Source organism: Xyrauchen texanus, chromosome 4 (genome assembly GCF_025860055.1).
Source record: "Xyrauchen texanus isolate HMW12.3.18 chromosome 4, RBS_HiC_50CHRs, whole genome shotgun sequence".
NCBI lineage: Eukaryota > Metazoa > Chordata > Actinopteri > Cypriniformes > Catostomidae > Xyrauchen > Xyrauchen texanus.
This window is the reverse complement of record NC_068279.1, coordinates 49,448,293-49,475,550: the sequence shown is the minus strand read 5'-3', so window position 1 is coordinate 49,475,550 and position 27,258 is coordinate 49,448,293. Positions and strand designations below refer to the sequence as shown.

Here is a 27,258-nt window from a genome sequence, read left to right as displayed (position 1 = left end):
TTATTTATAACTTGTGAGCTCCAGGGTTATTAATCAGTGGTATTTGCCTCTGCTGAAGCCATCTGTCCACCGAAATAATGTGGACTGTTGAAGTCACATTGACTTGTCAGTTTTGTAGAAGCATATTATCATTTAGCAACATCTAAGCATGTGTTAGGTCTGTCTTGAATATTTGAATTGGATTTTTACTTTTGGGATCCAACTGTTCTGCTCTATTAGGTCAACATTTGGCAGAATTGTCTTTTTAATAAACTTTAGGTTTGTGTATTTGTTTTGTGATGCAAGATTTTTTTATTTTTTTAATTATGATATTTCTTTAGTATTTCATACGAATGTTATATTTTGTTAATCTGAGTATGTTGGCATAACAAAGTCGTCAAGATAAAATGACACTTTCATTTGAAATTTAAGTCTGGGATTTGTATCTTTCAAATGACTGCATATAATTGAATTGTTTTCGAGATCATTTCATTCAGTTATAATAATGTAAATGTGTTAAATTCTCATCACATTCTATTTTCCTCCCCGCTTTTCTCTCATCTTTCCTCTTCCCCCTCTTCTGTCATGCTCTGCAGTATCTCTCATAAAATAAGTAGCACAGTTGGTAGCATGTGGGACTCACTCAAGAGCATTTTCTCTAGGTAACATCCCCTTGACAAGTTCTTAACTGTGGGTGTGGGTAGACCTGATTGTTCACATAAGCATAAAGTTTCTTTATTAAATGTTCTTAATCTTAATGTTTATCAGTATTTTTTCTCTTTTGTGTGCCAGTAGTGTCAATATCAGCAAATTCTAAGAAACTTTGACCATTTGTTCTTTAATCAAATGTTCACATATTTTTCAATATTCTTAGAATTATTATTTCTTTTTTTGTGATATTGAAATACTACATTGGGAATAATCCTATATAGAGATGGTACATTCTGAATATTAATATTTTAATGTTTGCCATTTTTAAACCAACAACCCAAACAAATCAGTGTTGTCTTTGCAGCAAAGATATGTCTTAAAATCACAGACTGGCAATTTAGAAAAAGAGTGTTTCTGTTCTGCAGTAAAAGTGAATCTAATTTGGAGCAAGATTCAGGACAAGAGAATGTGGAGCAGCGGGCGGATGAAAAGGTGTGCTTTTTTTTTTTTTTTTTTAAGAACCCTATTGTATACTCATTTGACCGTCTAGATTGTGTGCCCTTAATGTGACTTTTGATTTTCATTTAAAGGTCTAGTTTGATCTTTTGAGCTCTTTGACCGGTAAATGATTGCTCAGCTTGAGATTAGCTCAGATATTGAAGAGTATTCATTTCATTAGTTTTCTAATTTAAACCTGTTTTCCTTCATTAGATAAACATCACCTTTTGCCTTTTTTTTCTTACTTGCTTGTCTTTTAGGATGGACCGATTATAGAAGAGGAGGATAAACCGGGCATGTGGGAGGAAATGTTTAAGTCTCATAGTGATTCAAAGCCCAATGGTACATTTGAGTCTTGGTTGAATCATACTCAATAGAATATTGGGGAGAAAAACTAATTTTTTTTTTTTTTAAATTATCATCCCCATACAGGTCCAACTTCTATTAGTTTAGATTTTTCTCTACCTCAGGTGGAACATCTCTACGGCATTCCAGAACACGCGGACACACTAAAACTAAAAAACACAGAGTGAGTTTATACACAAACTTGATGCGAGACACATGATCAGATTAATCAACTAATGTTATGAGCCTTTTTGACTTCATTTAAACATTTTCCTCATGTTCATTAACTTCGATAGCATTAAATCTCAGATAGGTGCAAAATAAGTTGTCTGTTCTGTTGGTATTTCTCAGCGGATCAGACCCTTATCGGCTGTACAACTTGGATGTTTTCCAGTATGAGCTGCACAATCCAATGGCTCTGTATGGGTCTGTTCCTGTGCTCATATCTCACTGTACTGAGCGCACAATGGGCATCTTCTGGCTTAATGCAGCAGAGACATGGGTGGACATCAGCTCAAATACTGCAGGAAAGGTAAGAGTGAGGAGCTTTATTTATTTTCTCTTACTTGCGTACATAAAGTAAAAGTACGTCAAGTATGTGCGTTTAAGAAAAGTATAGGCAAAACTGTATTGGTTTATAATATTGCCCAATGCCTATGATATTTGTTTTCCCTTTTACTTTTTATTGGTCATCAATTATGTGCCATTTACGGAAGAGTTCACCCAGAATTAAAATTCTCTCATCATTTACTCGCCCTCATGCCATCCCAGATTTGTATGACTTTCTTCTACAGAACAAAAAAATTTATTTTTAGAAGAATATCTCAGCTCTGTGGGTCCATACAATGCAAGTGAATGTTGAACAGAACTTTAAGCTCCAAAAAGGAGATGTATAGGTATAAATGTAATCTGTTGGACTCCATTGGTTTAATCCATGTCTTCTGAAGTGTTTGGTTTTGGTGGAGAACAGACCAAAATATAACTCCCGTTTCACTGCACATCTTGCCATTGCAGTCTCTTGTAGGGATGGGCATGAGTACTCTGGTATTTGAACGTGGCAACAATGATTGATCGATGGTGATCATATGTGATGTGATTTTTCACTGAATTCGAAATTCTGTGACCATTATCTGACAACTTAACACAGTGTCAAAGAGGGAGCTTTATTTTTAATTTTGAGATTGATTACATTGTGATTTTGAGGGGTACATTATTGGTCAGAGACGTCTTATAGCAACCAAACTGATAAATAGCGCTGCGATGCTATTGTTACGATCATCAAAAGAGTGTAATTAACCATGGTTTGAACATGTCTCTGCTAAATGTTTGCTAAACACGTTTTATGATCATTTAATTTAAGAACTTTGACTCGTTAATGGATATTGTTCAATAAAAGTGAATGTTTGTCACTGACCGTAAACCTCCCTGACCTGGGTGCCGAAATGTTTGCGCAAAATGGGAGTTGAAGATTTCCACAACGAGTTTCCATGTTAGAAGTCATTGAAGTCATTCCGTTGCACTTTCTGCAGTTGAAAGGTTGAAATTCCAACTCTTGTGAATGGAATGCTTCATGAATCATCACAGCACCAATACAGATACAGGAGAGAACACTTGGGGACACACACACACACACACACACACACACACACACACACACACACACACACACACACACACACACACACACACTAGGCATGTGGCAGTGGACTCAACGTGATGCGAGTTTCAAACAGCTAGACAGAGCTCAGCTAAATGGAACAATGCAGCATCTTCAAAACTGAACTTCAACTTAACACTCATATTAAAAACATGATGGTTATGGCGTCTCCTGTTAAGCCAGCCAAGATTTGAAAATACAGTTTAGACAGTCACTAAAAAAACTGGTGTGCGTTTACTAAGATTACTACGGTAACCTGAAGGAAGAACAGCCAGACGCACGTTGAGCACATTCTTTCATTGAGTTGGGCAGCGAATCTTCTCATAATGACAAAATAGGATGCATTATATTATGATTATATAATCTTTTGTACATTGTGTAACTGATTATTTTATAACAGTCAATAATAATGAACAGACGATACACTGGAACAAGACATAATGCAGCAGCCAAAGATGTTTGTTAGACATGTTATATATATATCAGTTATGTACATGTCATTGCCACTTGAGTAGACAACATGACCAAAATGCCCATCCCTAGTCTCTAGGTACAATCATGATTTCAAGCTCTGTTACACTTCCTAGTGCTTAACGCATGTGCAGAGTGCTAGATGGTGCTATAGGCAATCGAGCTTGATATTGTGTTCATCAACGAGATTGCTGCCAAGATGTGCAGTGAAACAGGAGTTATGTTTCTGTCTGCTCTCACCCAAAACCAACTGGATCACTTCAGAAGACTGTGATTTAACAACTGGAAATATGTGGATTATGTTCATGCTGACTTAAACTTTTTGGAGCTACATAGCTCTGATCACCATTCACTTGCATTGTGAGGACCTACAGGGCTGAAATATTATTTTTAAATATTTGTGTTGTGCAGAAGAAAGTCATACACATCTGGGTTGACATGGGAGTGAGTAAAAGATGAGAGAATTTTAATTTTTGGGTGAACTTTTCCTTTAAGCAAGTGAAAACTAAACTATCGGTGCAGTCTTCATTCAAATAGATTTGCCTAATACAAAATGCTGGACTTTGTGCAGGACTCCAGTGAAGATGCTCAGACTGATGTACGCTGGATCTCTGAGAGTGGAATAATTGATGTTTTTATCATGCTGGGACCCAAACCTACTGATGTCTTTACTCAATATGCTTCACTTACAGGTACACAAACACACAGAAATGATTTCACATTTCAGACTGAACAAGTTGTTTACTCAAAGCATTTAAAATGATGCACAGTCTTTCAAAAACCAGTGTCAGTCTTTGAAAAAAGGGCAGTGGTGGCTCAGCGGTTAAGGCTCTGGGTTACTGATCAGAAGGTCGTGGGTTCAAGCCCCAACACCACCAAGACACCACTGTTGGGCCCTTGAGCAAGGCCCTTGAACCTATCTGCTCCAGGGGCGCTGTATCATGGCTGACCCTGCACTCTGACCCCAGCTTAGCTGGGATATGTGAAAAATAAATAATTTCACCATGTATATGCAGAAATGTATGTATAATGTGTGACAATTTGTCAAATTAAATTAAATTAAATTAAAAAGCTGAATTGGTGTCCGTACCAAACATAAAATGGATTTATCTGAATAACCAACATAATTTTTGTTAAAGGAGTATTTTAAAGTTATTTTCAACTTAAAAGAATAGTTTACTCAGTTTAATTGAGAATTCTGTTGTCATTCATTCACCCTCATGTAGTCTCAAAACCTTTTGACTTTGTTCTGTGGAACACAAAACTAGATGTTTTGAAAGATTTTAGTGGAGAACAATGAAAGTGAACAGGGGGTTTTGCTGCTCAAAAATAATAAAAAAGCATAATGAAAGTACCAAATAAATAATCCACACACCTGCTTCCAAAGCTATGCAATAGCTTTGTGTGTGGAATACAACATTTTAAGTTGCTCCTTTAAAATTTTATTTGCACCTGGTGGCCAAAAGTATGTACAGATTTGGCTGTTTCAGAAGGAAATTTATACTTTAATTCACCAAGTGGCATTCAATTGATCAAAGTATAATCGGGACATTACTGATTTGAAAAAACAGCACCATCGCCATTTGAAAGTCATTTTTTATAAAATCTAGACAGGCCCCATTTCTAGCAGCCATCACTCCAACACCTTATCCTTGAGTAATCATGCTAAACTGCTAATTTGGTTGTAGAAAATCAATTGCCATTATATCAAACACCGTTGAAAGCTATTTGGTTCATTAAATTAAGTTTAACATTATCTTTGTTTTGAGTTGCCACATTATGCAATATAGAGGCATGTCTTAAGATCAATATTGGGTAAAAAATGACAAAAGAAACCGCTTTCTATAGAAACTCATCAGTCAATCATTGTTTTGAAGAATGAAGGCTATACAATGCTTGAAATTACCAAAAAAACTTTCTTGCAAAGCTGTACACTAGTCACAAAGACAAAGTTCAACTGGCTCTAACAAGGACAGAAAGAGGTGTGGAAGGCCAGATGTACAACTAAACAAGAGGATAAGTGTATCTTAGTCTAGTTTGAGAAATAGATGCCTCTCAGGTCCTCCGCTGACAGCTTCATTCAATTCTACCCGCTCAACACCAGTTGTCCAGTGTAGACACGCAAGAACAAATTGCTTTTGATTTCATTGACATCAAATCTAGTGTAATGTGTTTGTGTCAAGTTTAAAAATGCACAAGCTCAAATTCGTTTTGCAAGCTACGTAGTCACACATGTGATTTGTAGTCATTAGGTTGAAAATAACCTGGAATATTTAATGAATTAAGGATTACAAAAAATTTAATTACCCTTTAATTAAACAAGCTTTCTTTTCTTTAGGCACTCAATCATTCCCTCCTCTCTCTGCTCTGGCGTATCATCAGTGCCGCTGGAACTATAATGATCAGGAGGATGTGAAGGCTGTTGATCAGGGCTTTGATGAGCATGACATTCCCTATGACTTCATTTGGCTGGACATTGAGCATACAGATGGAAAACGCTACTTCACCTGGGACTCAAGCAAGTTCCCCCAGCCCAAAGACATGCTGCAGGGTTTGATGGACAAAAGACGCAAGGTGTGTGTGTGTGTGTGTGAGAGAGACTAAAATTGTGGCTGGGCGATGTAAGAAAAATTATTATATCTCAATATTTGTCTGCCTTCTGATGATGTACAGTATATTTATCTTGATATTTATTCATTTATTTCAGTTAGAGGATCAATAATTTTTCAATCAAGCCATTCAATATAGTAGATTCAAAATGTTTGATGTGAGTAGTAAAATAGAGTATCTGTCTTGATATTGTCTTGAATAATAAGGGATGTTCATCTAGACTTTTTATTGATGATGCAAAGACACTATGAAAATGTTCTGTTTAACAACTCTGTTAGAATTCATGCAATGTGGTTTTTGTCCCCCAGCTAGTGGCCATTGTAGATCCTCATATTAAGGTGGACAGTGGCTACAAGATTCACAATGAGATTCGCTCAAAAAACTTCTATGTTAAAAACAAAGATGGAGGAGACTATGAAGGCTGGTGCTGGCCAGGTGAGTAGCAACAGGGGGTTGTATATCGAAAATTTCATTCCGAACAGTCAATATGTCTTTTTTTTTTTTTTTTTTTTTTTTTTTTTTTTACAGTGCTAAAATTTATATTTCTTTTTCTGGTAAAGGTAATTCTGGCTATCCTGACTTCACTAATCCTGAGATGAGAGCGTGGTGGTCCAGCATGTTTGCCTATGACCAGTATGAGGTGAGGGCACTCTGAATGTCAAGACCTGCTACCCTATCTGACCTTTTATTAGATACATTTTTACAATTACAATCAAGTCTTAGATATTGACGATTTGATCTCTTTCAAAGGTAAATAGTGGTGTTTGCTAAGGCCAGCATTGAGGGTGTGCGATAAGACCAATATCTTATAGCGATATCAGGATTCCTAAGTGTCCTGGAAAACCTGGAATTTTGCAATGCAATTTTCCAGTCATGGAAAATGAGAAAAATACCTAAAGGTCTTGAAAAATATTTTGTTTATAAATGTTTGATTGTGTCGCTGTACAAGGTTTTTTGTAACATGCACAAGTATTGATATAGTGCAAATATTTTGTTCCAACACTGCTGTACAGCCGTGGCCAAAAGTATTGGCAGTGACATAAATTTTGTGTTTCGCAAAGTTTTCTGCTTCAGTTGTTGTGGTGTTGATTCACATTGTTTCTAGATTATTGTGCAGAGTGATCAGATGCATTTTAAATAATTGCAAAAAGCTTCATTGGCCAAAACAAAATTACTTTATCACAAAAACCCAAATTTCACTGTGTTTTGGCTCTGGCACAAAATGACCAGCTAATCATATCAGCAGCACCTGGGAAAGTGTGAACGAGTACTAGTCCGGTAAAATCACTCTATCATTCTGATTGGATTATAAGAGCAGACCGATTGCTATAAAAGGAAGGAAGAACTGCTTCCAATCATTGTGTTCTTGTTCGCAATGGTTTCCTCTAAAGAAAGATGTGCAGCCGTCATCGCTTTGCATCAAAATTGACTCGCATGCAAGGAAATTGCTGCAAAGAATATTGCACCTGAAAGAACCATTTACCGGATCATCAAGAACTTCAAGGAGAGAGGTTCAACTGCAGTGAAGAAGGCTTCGGGACGTCCCAGAGTGCCAGTGCTCCTAAGGAGTCGGCTACGGAATCGTGTCGCCACCAGTGCAGAGCTTACTCCATATTGGCAGCAGGTTGGTGTGAGTGCATCTGCACACACAGTGAGGCGAAGACTTTTGGACAATGGCCTGGTGTCAAGAAGGGCAGCAAAGAAGCCACTTCTCTCAAAGATGTCCACGACAAGTCCTGTGTTGTGCCAACAGTGAAGCATCCTGAGACCATCCGAGTGTGTGGTTGCTTTTCATCCAAGGGAGTGGGCTCTCTCACAATTCAGCCCAAAAACACTGCCATGAATAAAGGATGGTATTTAAACGTCCTGCAAGAGCAACTTCTCCCAACGATCCAGGAGCAATTTGATAATGATCCGTGCATTTTCCAGCATGATGGAGCACCATGTCACAAGGCAAGATTAATAATTAAGTGGCTCTGAGATCATTACATTTAAATTTTGGATCCGTGGCCAGGCAACTCCCCGGATCTTAATCCCATAGAGAACCTGTGGTCAATCCTCAAAAGGAGAGCGGACAAGCAGAAGCCCACAAATTGTGATCAACTCCGAGCATTTCCTAATAAGGCAAGAATGGATCGCCATCAGTCAGGATTTGGCCCAGAAGCTGATATCCAGCATGCCAGAGCGAATTGCAGAGGTTATGAAGAACAAGGGTCAACACTGTAAATATTGAGTCTTCGCATATATTGAATGTTTTTGCCAATAAAAGCCTTTAAAACATGAAATGCTTATTGTTTTCCAGTAAACCATAGAAACGTGTGAAAAAAATTATCTACAAATACTGAAGCAGCAAACTTTGCAAAACACAACATTTATGTCACTGCCAATACTTTTGGCCACGGCTGTAGTGTAAACTAGTTAAATTTAAACAACGATGACGGTCAGACTGCAGATTTTATTTGAAAATCAATTCACACCATGAGGTGGTAGTGTGTTGATTCGACCTTTACACCTCGGTATGTAAATACATTTTTAATACCACCGTTGCCAAATTTCCGCAATGCAAAAAACACGGATGATCTCTGAATTCAGTCATAAAAAAATGGTATTATTAAAAATTTGGAAATTAATATTTTAATGCACAATTGATCCAAGTTGAATTCTCAATATGTCCAAGTGATTATTAAACAGCAAAAGACTGCAATTTAATTAAATATATACTGTGCTGTGTGCTTCACAATCAATGTGTGAAGCTGGCTGTTCATGCGCTGAAAACGCATCATGATCGTTACACATGCTCTGGGGGTGTGTGTAGTAGATGACAGTGAGCAGAGCACTCTGAAGCATGCAGCACATTATGAAGCGTGCAGCACACACAGACTATATATTTAAATAATTTAATTTATATAAAATATATTTATAATTAAATATATTTAGTTGAATGAAATCACAGCTTTTTGGGGTTTAATATTCACACTGGGTCTTGTAACAAACTGCTTATCTGGAGATGAGAATCTACGCCAAAATAAAAGCTTGATTTATTAAAATGCAATTAAATAACAATAATGTATTAAAGCAATATCTCACATCAGTGATGTTCTGTTGTGTAGCACGTTCCAGATTGTGCTTTGCATTATTTTTATCAAATGAAATCCTTTTAACAAAATCCTCAATGTTATGTTGGAAAAGTTAATTTAAATTATTCTATTTTAAATTGATTTAAGTTAACAAATTCATTTTATTAGACACTGTTTTGATGAGGAAATGTAATTAAACCGTTGAATACAGAATAAAATAAATAACACTCCAATAACTGATTTTAACGGCCTTTTTAAAAAACTGTTTTATACATAAAACCGTTTTGCGCACAAAATGTTCTGGAAAATTGGGCCTTGAAAAGAGCGGGAACCCTGGATAAGAATAATTTATATCACAATAACACGATATAGTAAAATGTTTCTAAAAATGTGTTTAATTTAATTCACTGACTGGTCTAATAAAATATAATGCATATATTTGAAATGTATATTAAATCCTTTATAAATGAATACCACTTTCTCTTATAATTTTCTCTTTTGGACCTTTTTTGAAAAATCGCATTATGCCACATTTCAGTCTGATATTGTTGACTACTGTTATTATAAAAAAAAATAGTTTTCTAAAATTTATACATAATTATATTATGGGTGATAATGTGTAGTTAAAAAAAAAAAAACCTGCTTTAGACATACAGTAATTGTTGGCATGATACGTCGTTTTCACTGTTTTCCTCGTCAGTGATGGTCACAATGTCAGTACGTCATAGCGCTTCAAGGTAAAAAAAACTCTACAGTAGAGTTAAAATGGGTCACGCAAGTTTCGTCATGTAACGTGAGTAAAATGAGGTGCGGATTTCTTGCCTTGCGATGGCGATTTTGCAAAACCGCGATGGGAGATGACAGTCCAAAATATGTATACAGGTTGTTACATTTCTACCGGAAATCGCCCAACCCTAGCCAAGCATCTCTAGTACAATTGCTTATACTTAGATTTTGCATACACCCCTAACTATTAAACTTTGGCATGTTACTCATCCTGCATTGTTTATGCTACAGACATAAATGATACCTCAATTCATGTGGCTTATTGAAGAGAGGTGAGCAGCTCTTTTCCCCTGGTGTACAATTAAACGGGTGAAACAATCCCATTGATTTACATTGAAGGAGGGACCCAAGCCATATCTAGATGCCATAATATCATAAAGACTAGGGCGTGGGCTCTTTAGATTGCAGGCAGTAAGCAACCACCCAGAACACCTTAGCAACCACATAGCAATGCCCTGACTTTTCTCCCCCATTCTTTTTTTTTTTTTTTTTTTTGTCTCTTCCTCTTTTACATTCTTCTCTGTCCAGGGATCCATGGAGAATCAGTACATCTGGAACGACATGAATGAGCCGTCTGTGTTTAATGGGCCCGAGGTGACCATGCACAAAGATGCGCTTCATGGTGTTTGGGAGCACAGGGATGTTCACAACCTTTATGGCCTCTATGTGGTGAGAGACCATTTCCCCCTTATGATATATTTAAGGGATAGTTCACCTAAAAATGAAAATCATTCAAATCAAATCTGTCATTCTCGCCCTCAAGTCAGACAAAGCTAGAGGTTCAGGTTTGATGTTTCAAATATTGCATTATTTTACCTCAGAATAATGTATCGATATTTTTTCGACCAAAAATGTTATTGTGAGAAATGTAAATGAAATAAAAAAAATAGATGTGACTATTTCTATTTCACTAAAATGTAAACCAAGAACAAGCTAACAATGCAAGTCTCTTACAAATTTTGTAAGGATGTCTTAACAAATCCTATATACAGCTAGATTGCAAGGGTCCGCTTACAATTATAAATGAGCTGGAACCAAAGGACACTTCCCACACATGCTCAACACTGCTTCTATGGCTCTGTGATGAAGTAAAGTAGGACATCTAGGACATATTGCGGAAAAGCACCTAAGTCCAATAAAGATGAATGAGAAACGATTAAAAGATTGCAAAAACTGTTTTCACTTATTTTTTTCATTTATACAGTTACTCAAACAAACCAATAGTCTCTCCTCAAACTCATGCCATCGGTTGGGCCGATGTTGCTGTGTCGGACTGGACTGGCCACTCAGAACAAACAGAGGCATTTTTATAGGCCCAAAAGAGACATGAGGCCCTATCTTAAAAGCACTATCACTAATATCATCACAATGCTTCTAGTCATAAGTGCAAAGTCAATGGGCATGGCAATTAAGTTTTGGTACTTTCGTGCAAGCATGCGCCAAGTCTAGACGTAACTTGGTTTGGTGAATATTTCTGACCGCTCCTTTTCAACACATGGAAAAGGTTTTTCTCGTCAGGATTTGAATTTACGCTCCTTATAAAATTTAGAGAATGTTCGTATTATTAATAATTTTCTTCTACTTCAAACGGAATGAAAATATAATACAAATAACAGTGGGGGTTAGGTACAAAAAAAAAAATTATGTACCTAACATATATTATTTCACCGGCCCCTTTTGCAGTGACTTTAAAATCACTCTGACAACAGGTGGAAAAGTACCAATACAAAATAGATCAAACCACCGGCTGGTGGAATCTACAAACTACAAATGCAGGAAATGAATTTGATGAAAACAGATGTGGATCTGAAATGCCTTAGCGCATTTAGCTAATTTTGCTTTGAGCCACTTCATAAACATACAATACACCCATAGTTTGCGTGCATATACCCACAGATAGCGCAAACTCTCCCACACACGCCCACTTTTGCTGGCATGGAATCTGCGCTTGGAATTAGTGCTCTCGAAAATTGGATAAGACTTACTGTGTTGCACTGTAGTTGTGTCTAGTGCTGTGCTTTGTGCACTCAACATTTTTCAATCAACCTACAAATGGTTTACTTGTAGTTGTCCCTGGATAACAAGCTGGGATAGGACAAATGTATTTTAACATCAAAAATGTTACACACTTTAGCTTTAAAGGAACAATTATTTAAGGCACATATAAATGTTTGTTTCTCATACCATAAGATGGTAGTATGTGACTTATGAAGGATAATGTAAAAACAAACATATTTAAAAAAGGAAAAACTACAGTTGCCCTTGGTCTGCCCTATTTTTGGAGCTGGACAGCCACTGATCGCTCCCAACAAAATAAAATCATGGGTTTTCAGAAAAATTAAGAGTAGAAAATGAGAATTTTCATTATTGTTGTGTCTAATAGAGATATGGCAGAGGAGAATCCAGTACAGAAAGAAGTTGTGATGAAAACGGGCCTTTCTCTCTTAATAAATGTTCTCTCTTATCAGCAAAAGGCGACTGCAGATGGTTTGATTCAGCGTTCAGGAGGAGTGGAGAGACCGTTTGTTCTGACCAGAGCATTTTTTGCTGGGTCACAGCGTTACGGTGAGACACGTTCACTTCAGACACAAGCCTTGCATGTTTGTAATAGAGCATTTAGCGTTGAATTCCTCTCTCTCTGTCGCTCAGGTGCGGTGTGGACAGGAGATAATGCAGCTGAATGGGGTCATCTGAAGATCTCCATCCCCATGTGCTTGAGTCTGGGTTTAGTAGGCATCTCTTTCTGTGGGGGTGAGTGGTTTCTCTAGTAATCAGACTTGATGAGATGTGTTTATACACACATCTAACTACATTAAGGACACCCAAATAATCACGTGACTCGGGCCAGGGCATCAGGGCGGTTGGATTGATTATATGAATGCAACATGGACCAAAGACGTCTAAACGGACCAAAGACAGGAAGTAATTTGCCTAATACTGACCTCCTCTTCTCATCATAGGAGCCATGTTGCCCATTATAGTTCGGTACTGGTGTCGGGTCAGCCGTCCTTGCAGCATATCTTCGTTTGTGTGCACAACGGAGTAATTCCTGCTGTTGATTTGACTCGTTTACAAATTGTATTAACTTCATTTGTTCTCAGCTGTTAAAAACACCACCATATATATACACATCCAACGAGAGCATTTTGCCAGCATTGTTTTGGATGTTCAGTAAGTTCCATCAAAAAATATGTCATAAAAGCTGTCCAATCAGGTAATGAATTTTCCCAGATGCCTTTTGGTTTTGTATCGTTAGGTTCAGTGTTAAAAACGCTAAATGAACCAGCACTAAATGTATCATTTTCATTTTTGGTCCGAACCAAGAGAACCGAACTACAAGTGTGAACACACCCTTAGAAGAATATCTCGGCTCTTTAAGTTGATTCAATACAAGTGATTGGTGACCAAAACTTTAGAGGTCCAAAAGCCCCAAAAAAAAACACAAAAGTAATTTATAAAACTCCAGTGGTTTAATCCATGCTGTCTGAAGCGAGTCAAACGATTGGGGTGAAAACAAACCAAAATATAACTCCTCCACTTTAAATCTTGACATCATCAGTCTCCATGCCTATCATGATTTTACACCTATTACACTTCATATCGCCATCTAGCACACTCTGCCTGGTCAAGCTGTAGGAAGTGTAATCAAACTTGAAATTATAATCATGCATAGACTGCAATGGCAAGACGTGTAGTAAAAATGAGTTATTTTGTTCTGTTTCTCACCCAAATCCTACTGAATCGCTTCAGAAGACATGGATTAAACCACTGGAGTTTTATACATTTCTTTTGTGTATAGTTTATATGCTTTTTGGACCTGTAAAGTTTTGGTCACTGATATTTACTTGTATTGAATCAACTTACAGAGTGGAGATATTCTTCAAAAAATCTGTGTTACACAGAAGAAAGTCATACACATCTGGGATGGCATAGGGTTGGGTAAATTATTATAGGGGTGGTTAATTATTCCTTTAACGTAAAGGCCTGCTTTTACGGGGGGAAAAAGAAGTGAAATGAACTATTTACATTTTTTTTTTTGGTCTTCTATTCTGAACTTCTATTATGTACCTTGCTCCTTATCTTCCTCAGCTGATGTTGGTGGATTCTTTAAGCATCCTAGCGCAGAGCTCTTGGTGCGGTGGTACCAGGCGGGAGCTTATCAGCCATTTTTCCGTGCACATGCTCATCTGGACACCCCCCGTAGGGAACCCTGGCTGTTTGGCCCAGAGATCACTGCACTTATCCGAGAGGCAGTGCGCCAGCGATATGCCCTCCTGCCTAACTGGTACCAGCTGTTCTACAATGCACACCGCACCGGACAGCCTGTTATGAGGTGAGGCAGCACAGTGATAAGATATTGATTTAACTATAGCTGTGTTTCCATCCAGGCATTCTATGCTAATTTTGGGATATTGCGAGATAAATACTTGATGTAACAGAGATGAGGATACGTGAGGGTCCGCACATGTTAGAATCGCATGACCAGCCGAATACTACTCGCTTAATTTCAGTAACCATCCTGTTATTTCATTCACTGATTAAAGTAATCATGGCTGACTCTGAATACTACATTTCTACAATGGCATCTGAAACGTTTTAATTGATGCTGCATCTAGCTGCTAGGTGTTACCTACAAGTCTTAGAGGCCAAAAACAAAAGTTACTGAGTGCACCTTTAAACACTTTAAAAAAGCTTTAAATTCAACAAACAAATCATCTGAAATTATACATCTGGAACACCTGTTTTGACTCACCTTTTTCACTTCTCATAAGATTGCATCTCAGAATTTAGTATGAGGACCGGTTTTGAAGACTCCCAAATAAACTGCTATTCTCAAACAGTATTGAAGATGAAGTATGTAATATATTCAAAGTTAAAATAATGTTTCATGTCTCACCTTAACATGCAAAGGCAACTTAAGTCTTCCATTTAACCTTAAATACATAGTTCACCAAAAAATTAAAATGTTCTCATCATTTTCTCACCCTCATGCCATCCCAGATGTGGAGGAATTTCTTTCTACTGCTGAACACAAAGATTTTGTTAAGACTCCAGTGGTTAAATCCATGTCTTCTGAAGTGATCCAGTTGGTTTTGTGTGAGAACGGTCTAAGTTTACTATAACATGATATCTATTTCTTTATTACATGCCAAATATGTACTACATTTACACAAATGACTACTATATAATTTTTACGTTAGAATTTCTGCGCAACTGTGGTGAATTTTCAGTATCCCATATGCGTGTACACATATATATTATACATGCTATTTGTCACTCAATGTGGTGCTGATGTTTCAGTGATTGACTTGATTTACATTTGACATTGCTATTTTAAACAACATGGAAGTAAACTATAGCAAGTACAGCACATGAACAGAATTAAATGAACAGAATTAAATGACTGTTGCCATGTGGGTGTACTGTTGAATTTCTGTAAACTCTACATCCTTTTAGACTCCATAAGTGCTTGAGAAAATACATGTGTATCTAATGTGTAGCTTATCTGTTAAGTATAGCTCTATGTATTTGACGGCCAGTTGCATCCCATAACATTTCAGTGTGGAAGGAGTGAATCCCGTTCTAGCATTTATTGCATCATCTCTTTGATGTATGAAAAATGAAACCCCATGGCCTCCACAATAGAATATATTCTATTATTTTCTATTTTCTATTTATTGTCTTAAAAGTGCTTTGAAAATTTTACACAATCTGGGCATTTTGTAGATCCATTTGTGATCGATATAAGTGCACGGTCGCTGAAGACCTGATGTATGTAATGTTTCGCTAAATGCACATGCATTTAATGGTTAAGTAACAGAAATTGCTCACTGCACCTTTTAAATGAAAGGATTGTATTATTGATATTCTCTCTCTCTAATTCTCCTCATAGACCTTTATGGGTGGAGTATCCTGAGGATGTTACTACTTTCTCGATTGAGGATGAGTACTTGCTTGGTAAGTTTTTAAACACGGTTTTTAATAATGATGAAAAAAAAAAATTTTGTCTGCTCAAAAAAATAAATAAATAAAAAAATAAAAATAAAATAAAATATATATATATATATATATATATATATATATATATATATATATATATATATATATATATATATATATATATATATATATATATATATATATATATATATATAATCGATAAAATCATCTGAAAGTACCCAGAAAGCAGTAGTTCAGATAAGTGTGGTTTTGCAATCCTAATTGCTACTATTTTACTACTATGAAACTGCCAATCAATTGTGCCTTGGCACCTACTTTTCGATGATGATTTTTTTAAATTACCCAAAGAAAATGTTGTGGCAGAGCTTGCTGACATGGGTTAATTTCTCCATCATATAGGGAAGGATTTGCTGGTGCACCCTGTTACTGATGAGGGTTCAATGGGTGTAACTGCCTACCTGCCTGGAAAAGGCGAGGTAATTTTGTATTTTTCAACATTTTAATCTCCCTGAATGGAAAAACTTATTTTTGTAATTATCTCTGCAGTCAGAAACTAATCCTCTGGGTTGTTTTGTAGGTTTGGTATGATGTTCACACATTCCAGAAACATGATGGGTCTCAGAGTCTCTTTATTCCTGTCACCATGAGCTCAGTAAGTCCGCAAATATTAAGGTTTGAACTTACAAATGAGAAATACTACAACAGCAGCGTTTGATTCTAATGGTACTGTAAAATGGTAAGCAGTGATGCAAAGTTCCAGATTTGTTCCAGAAAGTTCAAACTAGATGTTGAGACACTGTGACAATGGAAAGTGAACGGAGAGCTTTAAAAAAAATAAAATAAAAAAAAACATTTTTTAGAATAATTACATTCACAGTTGTCAAGTGGTCTCAGAAACTTAAAACAATTTTTTTTTAAATTAATAAAGCACTGATGGTATCTAGGCATCAATTGTTCTTCTGGCTGGGTGTTTGTGGCAGCCTTAGAACCATATGGTAAAATATTTGGAAATTTGGCAGACTAATTGTAGAGGGTCTGATCATGACTCTTGACTATATTTAAGGTTGCCCTCTCAAACCCTGTAGCACCACTTAGAGCTCAAAATTGCACTTTTCTGCATCTAACATTCTCCACAACCACATCAAATTTCTTTGGTCCACCAACATGAATAAAAATGTGATTCCTTTGGTCATGCTGAGTTCAGTGAACCTGGTAGTTTCAATTTCGGGCCGATATTGTCCACCATTTTCCAAAACGTTCTTATTTACTGCTGCTCTCTTACAAATATTCTCTTTGTGTTTTGGAAACTATTCCCCTTTTATGCCCCAATATAGTTTACAGTGATAGGAATACAAATAGGAAGTGTAGTTGTACTTTGGTAAGGTTTTTCCTGTTGAAACTAAACTATGTGACCTAAAATTCAGTAGAGGGATATATATATATATATATATATATATATATATATATATATATATATATATATATATATATATATATATATATATATATTAACAATTGGTAAAAATCATAATAACTTTGTAAATAAATTAATCAATTTAACCTATGCAACTTACACCGTCTGATTTTTTTTTAAATAATTTTACATTACTCCATCTACAAAAAATGTGTCCAGTCTAAAGGAAATGTGTATCAAGTGATCTTCAGAACATGCCTGACAAAAATTGGACTGACAAAGCAAATGTGTCACTACACTTTGTTCTCCAAACAAATGCATCCAAATGCAGGAGACGCAAGCTCATGCAAAATAAACTTTGCAGTTCGCTCTGTAAAAAAAGTTCAGGTTTGGTGAACTCTGACCTGCTAATCTGGATGACACGACGTGTGACAAATAAAAGATTGAAATGCCACATGCTAACCTCTTGGCTCAATTCAAATAATACATATTTCAAAGCTGTGTGTTTTTACTGTTGCAGGAAGGTGAGTTGATGGTATATTTTAACGTTGTTAATATGAAATGATTTGTTAAAATTTAGAACTCCTTGTGCGTGACCTCATATCATGGTCCGTGTTGTGCTGTCCGAAATTTTTTTTTGCATGCTCAAAGCCTTGTGTGACGGCCCATTATTCCAAACAAAGTTGACTGTAAATCTGTTAAACTGGAACTAAATCTAGGCAATGCTTTTTCTTGTCAACAGGGGAAACACAGGGGACTCTAAAATTTTAGGACAGCTCCACCTAGTGGTCAAACCACTATAGTTCTTTTGATCATGCTTACTTGAGAAGGCTATAGCTCTGCAGGCATTGCTCCAAAAAGGGGCAGGAGCACCAAACCGCTATTAAAGATATAGGGAGCCCCTTACCAAACCCTTTCCCTATCCATAACCATGAGTGGAAGTGACGCCCCCTTTTGGAGTGGGTGCAACTCCCTTTTTGAGTAACCATGCCCCCTTCTGGAGTAACCCCACCCTTTTTTGGAGATTCTGCCCCCATTTGGAGGTCTCTGGCTTGCAGCTTTACCTACTTGGTTTAGCTGGCCCAGTAATGGCTGCATATTGTGCTTGTTTCAGTCCAGCCATCTTTTACACCACTGCTCCTAACACTCTTCCCAATGCATTCCAATTCTCTCCTTCTATTCATCACGTTTCAGATCCCAGTTTTCCAGCGAGGAGGCTCCATTATCTGCAGGAAGGAACGTATTAGGAGATCTTCCTCTTGTATGGAGAATGATCCATACACCCTCTATGTGGCTCTCAGTCTGCAGGTATTTCAGTGCACCCTCATACCCTTTTAAATTATTGCTAGACATTAATGCATGAACTAACATTTCTTTTTCTTTAATAAAAAGAATATTTTGAGACATTGCACAGCAAGAACAGTCTAAATTCCATCATGTCTTGTGTTTAGGGCTTTGCTGACGGAGAGCTATACATCGATGACTTCCATACGTTCAACTTTGAAAAGGAGAAGCAGTTTATCCACAGGCATCTGTCTTTCTCTGCCAACACACTCTCCTCTAGGTGGGTCTGCTTATTTCTTTTACTTTTACATCTACACTCACCGAGCACTTTATTAGGAACAATATGGTCCAAATAAAGTGCCCAATATGATCTTCTGCTGTTGTAGCCTATCCACCTCAAGGTTCGACATGTGCATTCTGAGATGCTATTCTGCTCACTTCAATTGTACAGCATGACAAACTGAGTTACCATAGCCTTTGTCAGATCGAACCAGTCTGGGCATTCAGTCAAAGTGTTTCTGTCTGCAGAACTGTAACTCACTGGATGTTTTTTGTTTTTGGCACCATTCTGAGTATACTCTAGAGACTGTTGTGTGTGTGAAAATCCCAGGAGATCAGCAGTTACAGAAACACTCAAACCAGCCCGTTTGGCACCAACAATCATGCCATGCCATGGTTGAAATGTACTGAAGCTCGTGACCCGTATCTGCATGATTTTATGCATTGCAATGCTGCCACACAATTGGCTGATTAGATAATCACATGAATAGGTAGGTGTACAGTTGTATCTAATAAAGTGCTCGGTGACTGGACTTCAAAATTATGAGGATTACCATTTTTAGCCAGACAATAAAATGGGCCAAAACAAATCTATAAATTGAAGGTGAAAGACTTAAGCCATATCTATGGACCAGAATAGCATAGAGACTTTGGCCAGTAAGCAGCTATCAAGGAATTACCCAAAATACCATAGCAACTGATTAGCAACATGCTAAAAAGGCTAAAAAATATCCTAGCAACCACATAGCAATGGCCTGGCAACCACCCAGAACACCCTAGCATCATTAAATTGAGTTTTACACTGGCAAGAATATTTTTAAAGGTTTCTATAGGATTTATTGCACTTCAATGGAAAAAAAGCAGTCACATATCAGTGATAAACTGTATCTTTTAATCTCTATTTTTCTAATGCTTTTTTCTTTCATCAGAAATCTTGCCCCGGACTCTCATTTCTCCACTGGCTCATGGATAGAGAAGATTGTCATTATTGGAGGCAGCCGGCCATCTTCTGTCACACTTAGAAACGCAGGTCAGTGTCACTGTCACAAATCTAATATATCTTTAGTCCCATAGCATAAACATGCAATGTGTGAAAAATATGCTTGAACTAAAAGACTTGAAAAGTTGGTATGATTAAAACAGCAGTGTTCCCTACATATTTTACTCATGGTCAAAAAACACAAGCAATTTCCCCATCAAGTAACCTAGTTCATAAGCCTAATTGTAGGTTAGTGCCGCCCACGACCAATGATTTTCCTAGTCGACTAGTTGTCATTAGTTTTAAACCATTAGTCAACTAGTTGTCACACATTTATTATTAATTGAATTACTTAAACATTTTTTGGGTAGCATCAGAAAATGGTTCCAGGGCTGAGAAAGTATAAGTAACATTGCTAACGCTGTTCTACATTACAGAGAAATAATAAACTGTGCATGCACTTGTAAAATTTATATTTTAAAGGCTCATTATTACAAAGCGAGGCGTAGCGTCACCGGCAAAAGCAGTAATGATTCTGAACGTGTCGGGAAAAAACAGCACTGAGACTGTCCGAACATTTTGTTCATAAATAAATGCATATCAAGTTAAACATGCAGTAAGCAAGGTACTAATTTAGCTTCCCCACTCTCCATGAACACTTGGATAAGCCTAATAGCGCATATTTACAGTGCATCCGTAAAGTATACACCACTACACTGTTACAGCCTTATTCCAAAATGGATTTTATTCATTATTTTCCTCAAAATTCTACAAACAATACCCCATAATGACAATGTGAAAGAAGTTTGTTTGAAATCTTTGCAAATTTATTAAAAATAAAAAATGACATTAAGTATTCACAGCCTTTGCTCAATACTTTGTTGAAGGACCTTTGGCACCAATTACAGCCTCAAGTCTTTTTGAGTATGATGCTACAAGCTTGGCACACCTATTTTTGGGCAGTTTCTCCCATTCTTCTTTGCAGGACTTCTCAAGCTCCATCAGGTTGGATGGGGAGCGTCGGTGCACAGCCATTTTTAGATCTCTCCAGAGATGTTCAAGTCTGGGCTCTGGCTGGGCCACTCAAGGACATTCACGGAGTTGTCCCGTAGCCACTCCTTTGTTATCTTTGCTGTGTGCTTGGGGTCGTTGTCCTGTTGGAAGATGAACATTTGCCCTAGTCTGAGGTCCAGAGCACTCTGGAGCAGGTTTTCATCAAGGATGTCTCTGTACATTGCTGCATTCATCTTTCCCTTGATCCTGACTAGTCTCTCAGTTCCTGCCGCTGAAAAACATCCCAAAGCATGATGCTGCCACCTCCATCCTTTACTGCAGGGATGGTATTTGCCAGGTGATGAGGTTTCCTCCAGACATGACGCTTGCCATTCAGGCCAAAGAGATCAATCTTTGTTTCATCAGATTAGAGAATTTTGTTTCGCATGGTCTGAGAGTCCTTCAGGTGCCTTTTGGCAAACTCCAGGTGGGCTATCATGTGCCTTTTTAATGAGGTGTGGCTTCCGTCTGGCCATTCTGCCATACAGGCCTGATTCGTGGAGTGCTGCAGAGATGGTTGTTCTTCTGGAAGTTTCTCCTCTCCACAGAAAAATGCTGGAGCTCTGTCAGAGTGACTATTGGGTTCTTGGTCACCTCCCTGACTAAGGCCCTTCACCCCTGATCGCTCAGTTTGGCCGGGCGGCCAGCTCTAGGAAGAGTCCCGGTGGTTCCAAACTTCCATTTACGGATGATGGAGGCCACTGTGCTCATTGGGACCTTCAATGCTGCAGAAATGTTTCTGTACCCTTCCCCAGATCTGTGACTCGATACATTCCTGTCTCGGAGGTCTACAGACAATTCCTTGGACTTCATGGCTTGGTTTGTGCTCTGACATGCACTGTTAACTGTGGGACCTTTATATAGACAGGTGTGTGTGTGTGTGTGTGCCTTTCCAAATCATGTCCAATCAACTGAATTTACCACAGGTGGACTCCAATCAAGTTGTAGAAACATCTCAAGGATTATCAGTGGAAACAGGATGCACCTGAGCTCAATTTTGAGTGTTATGGCAAAGGCTGTGAATACTTATGTACATGTGATTTTTTTTTAAATTTTTTTATTTTTTTTTTTATATATTTTTTAATTTATTTATTGATTTTTTTTTTTTTTTTTTCCTGTTTTTTTTTTTATTTAATACATTTGCAAAGATTTCAAACAAAGTTCTTTCAAGTTGGCATTATGGGGTATTGTTTGTAGATCAATATAATCCATTTTGGAATAAGGCTGTAAAGTGATGTGCTGTGAATATTTTCCGGATGCACTGTATCTAGGTTATCTAACGTTAGAGCGAGCGGCCATCCTAAGTGGCTAATGTTATGCTGCTTTTTTCAAATGATAAGCCTTGATTGAGGTCGATGAATGATAGGTGAACGTTTGCCTGCAGAGTTTGCATGTCACCATCTTGGTGTCATCATTTACCCTCTCAAAATGATCCTACACTTTGCATTTCCTGCCCGACATAATTAGTTACCGCATGGACCAGCCGTGTAAATAATGATGTCTGTCCGTCACTGACTGTGTGACTTTACCAACAAATTATTTTTTTTTTTTCTGCGACCAATCAAAACTTGGTCAACCAAGACCCATCTCATCGACTAACGTTTGGTCAACTATTAGGGGTCAACCCTATTGTAGGTGATATTAAAATATGTTTTGCTTTCAGATATTCTCCTGTTATTGTTCTCATGTCACGTTTGTTTCTGTTTTCAGATGGTATCGAGTCAGCTGTAGAGTTTGACTTTGACTCTGTGACTACAGTTTTAACTCTACGTAAACCAGGGGTCAATGCAGGGGCAGACTGGACCGTCCTTCTGCGGTAACACTATGATGATCAGATACAGGAACATTATAAAAAAAAATAAAAGTCCAGATGGAACGTGAATGAACAAGAAATAATTTAGATTTGTGATATATTGTTGTTGGAATGAGTTACGATAAATTGAATGCAATAGATATATTAGTGATGTATTTGTATGTTTAAATGTAGGGGACCAAGGAACATGCGAGTTCACATGATAGGCTGTATCTACAGTTTTAGCATTTTTCCTTTTATATTTAGCAATTTAATAATTTGTTGAAAGTTAAAACTTGAAAATGCAGAGGTTGTTGATTTTAAAGATTGTACTTTCTTGTCTCAGGTATTTTGGCATAAAAATAAATGTAACCTCCAGGAATACAAAACATTTTACACTGAGAAACCGTATTACATTTTCTTATTGGGTTATTGACTGGGCTACTTAATTATTATTATTATTATTATTATTATTATTAATTGGTGCATATAGGTATACAAATTTGTAAATGGATTAGGTTGGTCCTTCCTGCCATTTGAAAACCTCACAAAACAAGTGTGGTCAGTTTATTTAGGACACTTTTATTTGGCTTAGTGTTGATGTCAAGAACATAAAGTGTTAAAGTCTTCCCCATAAAGTCTTCCCCAATTTACTAACCCTTAACCAAAAGGTGTTCTGTATATTGATTATTACCTTTTGACTATGAAGTTCTTATTAAACATAATTTCCAATTTCCTGCCTGAAGCAAAACTTGACCAATGAAAAACAATTACCAATAAAAAAATTAACTAAGACCTTTTCTCTTTTTAGTTTTAGAAATTGTATTTTAAGCTTTGAAGATAATATTTAGCTAATTTTCCTTTTCAAAGAATTATTAATATATCTGCGCTATCACAGAAATCTTTTACTTGAATTGTGTCCGTGTGTGTCCGTCCGGCCGGCCGTGTCCCTTTTTCAGGACACTGTATTTTAAAGATAATTTTGTAAAAATCCAAATTACAATAAAGAGCTGTAAAGTTAAGGTTTTAAACCATGTTTTCCATACTTGTTCAATGAACTATAAACAGTTAATGAACATGCACCTGCGGAACGGTCATTAAGACACTAACAGCTTACAGATGGTAGGCAAATAAGGTCACGGTTATAAAAAAAAAACTTGGGACACTAAAGAGACCTTTCTTCTAAAAACAGTGTGTGTGTGTGTGTGTGTGTGTGTGTGTGTGTGTGTGTGTGTGTGTGTATATATATATGTATATGTGTATATATGTGTGTGTGTGTGTGTGTATATATATATAGTATATATATATATATATATATATATATATATATATATTATAGAAATATTCATTTCTATATTGAATGACTCTCACGCACCAGCTTCCGCGAAATAGAGAGGAATACCCCCGGTTGGGCGTCTATTTACCATTTGAAAAGCTGACAGCATCTCTGATTGGGTGTGGCAACAGGTGATTGCACAGGTTCCAGTTTTCTCTCTCTCTCAAACGCACACATACATCCAGCCGGCTATTCTTGTTTATCCAATAACTTGTTAGAAACAGCACAAGCTGTGATACTATTTCTGAAGGGAACTTTTTGAATTACTAATGGAGGCTTGGATGCATCATTTACCAGCAATGGTAGATTCTGATTTGTCTCATAAGAAAGTAGTTCCATTTCATTAATAATAAATTATTTTATATTTATAATAAAAAAAAAAATAGTGCAGTCAGGGTAGTATCTGATTAAGATTGAAAAATGTGTTTTAAAAAAAGTTATTAGTTAATCAAAATTGTGTTTTGGTTAATTCAGAAGAACATTTTAAAAGAATTTGAAGGGAAATTAAGAGGTTAATTTTGAAATGACTTGTTATTTTTACACATACAACACTGGGGTCACTGGGACTCCAAATATAAGAACAGTAAGTCAATCTCAACCGAACAATAGGGTTAAAGGCCACTGCACACTTCCTACGAAATTGGTTTGATGTAGTTTGGAACAAAATCTGGCCATAACGAAGGTGATTGAGTTTGTTTTGGGGATTCGTGACAGTTTGCCAGGGCGAACTTTAAGGAAAATATATTTCTGTCTACTAAACACATTTTTACTGCCATATGACATTCATGTCATCAATAAGTATGACCTGGAGATCAATCTACTTGAAGCCAAAAACTAATTTATGTGTACATACAGTAATCAGTAAAGAACAGTCGAAATGAACACCCCAACAGAGTTATTAGTGAGCTACTGAAAATTTACCAACATCTGTAAAATCATGTACATTTCCAAGAACTTATGTCATTTTTATGTTTAGTTAGTCTTCAAAAGAAATCAGATCTACTCTATGACTCATAAGAGCCCATTCACACTGTTGTTTGATGTGCTGCCGCACTCATGTGCCATCTGCAGCGAAAGCCATTCACACATCTGCTCGAAGATATGCCTATCATCATTCTTTTGTCTGTATTCTACACATTAACACTCTTTTATACACCCATCTTCTTTGCAGTAGTTTAAGTGTCATTATAAATTATGTACAATAACAGAGACAGCATGTTGGGGCCATGAATTCAGAATCCAAACAAGACAAATTACACATTATCAACTGCATATAATGCATTTATGATTTTAATAGAATGAGGTATAAAGTCACATTATAACACATTACTACATAATAATAACACATTTTAATGTCATAATAGTTGATGTTGTTTTACATGTAGTCTTGAGAATCCTCATATATAAATGTAACGTCCAAAAATCTACTTAATCTCATCAAAATATCTTATAATTTTATATCACTAGCACCCACCCTACTCAAGATATCGTCAATTAAAAAAATCTATGTTGGTTGACCAATAACAAAAATGATGAGATCTGATATCGTTGGTCATCCAATGCCTTGTCCAATGAAAATCCAATTAATTTTCTGGATTTATAGGCATGTACATGGAACCTCCACACAACAGTGATGATGTTGGTTGCTCCCTCAGTCCTGGGAGTAATCAGTCATGGTTCTCATGATCAAGAGAACGCTCTCAACCTGTTGAGAAGAAGCCCTTTAAAGAACACCCTCATGCCCTCTACACGCACAGTAATGCAGTGTAGGACTCTGTTCATATGACCACCAGCTCCTGATATCTGCAGTCAAGACTTGATCACATCCATAGGTGTCAATTACAGCCTGAAGTCTGGAACGCATAGACATCACCAGACGCTGGGTTTCATCCCTGGTGATGCTCTGCCAGGCCTCTACTGCTGTCTTCAGTTCCTGCTTGTTCTTGGGGCATTTTCCCTTCAGTTTTGTCTTCAGCAAGTGAAATGCATGCTCAATCGGATTCAGGTCAGGTGATTGACTTGGCCATTGCATAACATTCCACTTCTTTCCCTTAAAAAACTCTTTGGTTGCTTTCGCAGTATGCTTTGGGTCATTGTCCATCTGTACTGTGAAGCGCCGTCCAATGAGTTCTGAAGCATTTGGCTGAATATGAGCAGATAATATTGCCCGAAACACTTCAGAATTCATCCTGCTGCTTTTGTCAGCAGTCACATCATCAATAAATACAAGAGAACCAGTTCCATTGGCAGCCATACATGCCCACGCCATGACACTACCACCACCATGCTTCACTGATGAGGTGGTATGCTTTGGATCATGAGCAGTTCCTTTCCTTCTCCATACTCTTCTCTTCCCATCACTCTGGTACAAGTTGATCTTTGTCTCATCTGTCCATAGGATGTTGTTCCAGAACTGTGAAGGCTTTTTTAGATGTTGTTTGGCAAACTCTAATCTGGCCTTCCTGTTTTTGAGGCTCACCAATGGTTTACATCTTGTGTTGAACCCTCTGTATTCACTCTGGTGAAGTCTTCTCTTGATTGTTGACTTTGACACACATACACCTACCTCCTGGAGAGTGTTCTTGATCTGGCCAACTGTTGTGAAGGGTGTTTTCTTCACCAGGGAAAGAATTCTTCGGTCATCCACCACAGTTGTTTTCCCTGGTCTTCCGGGTCTTTTGCTGTTGCTGAGCTCACCGGTGTGTTCTTTCTTTTTAAGAATGTTCCAAACAGTTGATTTGGCCACACCTAATGTTTTTGCTATCTCTCTGATGGGTTTGTTTTGATTTTTCAGCCTAATGGTGGCTTGCTTCACTGATAGTGACAGCTCTTTGGATCTCATATTGAGAGTTGACAGCAACAGATTCCAAATGCAAATAGCACACTTGAAATTAACTCTGGACCTTTTATCTGCTCCTTATAAATGGGATAATGAGGGAATAACACACACCTGGCCATGGAACAACTGAGCAGCCAATTGTCCCATTACTTTTGGTTCCTTAAAAAGTGGGAAGCACATATACAAACTATTATAATTCCTACACCGTTCACCTGATTTGGATGTAAATACTCTCTATTTATTAGTA

General features: G+C 37.2%; 1 protein-coding gene across 5 annotated transcripts in view; it reads left to right on the top strand.

The window, feature by feature from the left end:
* Positions 1 to 23,839, top strand: part of ganaba (glucosidase II alpha subunit a) — a 33,038-nt gene extending 9,199 nt beyond the window's left edge. For 2 of the 5 annotated variants that reach the window (XM_052120076.1, XM_052120084.1), the window contains exons 6-25: positions 576 to 641; positions 1,056 to 1,122; positions 1,389 to 1,470; positions 1,561 to 1,657; positions 1,825 to 2,005; positions 4,173 to 4,293; positions 5,940 to 6,175; positions 6,520 to 6,646; positions 6,772 to 6,851; positions 10,603 to 10,743; positions 12,543 to 12,639; positions 12,724 to 12,825; positions 14,164 to 14,407; positions 15,968 to 16,032; positions 16,435 to 16,511; positions 16,613 to 16,687; positions 18,644 to 18,757; positions 18,901 to 19,013; positions 19,942 to 20,042; positions 22,755 to 23,838. In XM_052120076.1, coding sequence (XP_051976036.1) covers positions 576 to 641; positions 1,056 to 1,122; positions 1,389 to 1,470; positions 1,561 to 1,657; positions 1,825 to 2,005; positions 4,173 to 4,293; positions 5,940 to 6,175; positions 6,520 to 6,646; positions 6,772 to 6,851; positions 10,603 to 10,743; positions 12,543 to 12,639; positions 12,724 to 12,825; positions 14,164 to 14,407; positions 15,968 to 16,032; positions 16,435 to 16,511; positions 16,613 to 16,687; positions 18,644 to 18,757; positions 18,901 to 19,013; positions 19,942 to 20,042; positions 22,755 to 22,864 — 2,296 coding nt within the window. In that variant the 3' untranslated portion in view covers positions 22,865 to 23,838. Of the gene's footprint in view, positions 1 to 575; positions 642 to 1,055; positions 1,123 to 1,388; positions 1,471 to 1,560; positions 1,658 to 1,824; positions 2,006 to 4,172; positions 4,294 to 5,939; positions 6,176 to 6,519; positions 6,647 to 6,771; positions 6,852 to 10,602; positions 10,744 to 12,542; positions 12,640 to 12,723; positions 12,826 to 14,163; positions 14,408 to 15,967; positions 16,033 to 16,434; positions 16,512 to 16,612; positions 16,688 to 18,643; positions 18,758 to 18,900; positions 19,014 to 19,941; positions 20,043 to 22,754 lie in introns of those variants that run through there. The other 3 variants (XM_052120099.1, XM_052120091.1, XM_052120108.1) reach the window with 3 other exon arrangements.
* The last annotated feature ends 3,419 nt before the right edge of the window (positions 23,840 to 27,258 follow it).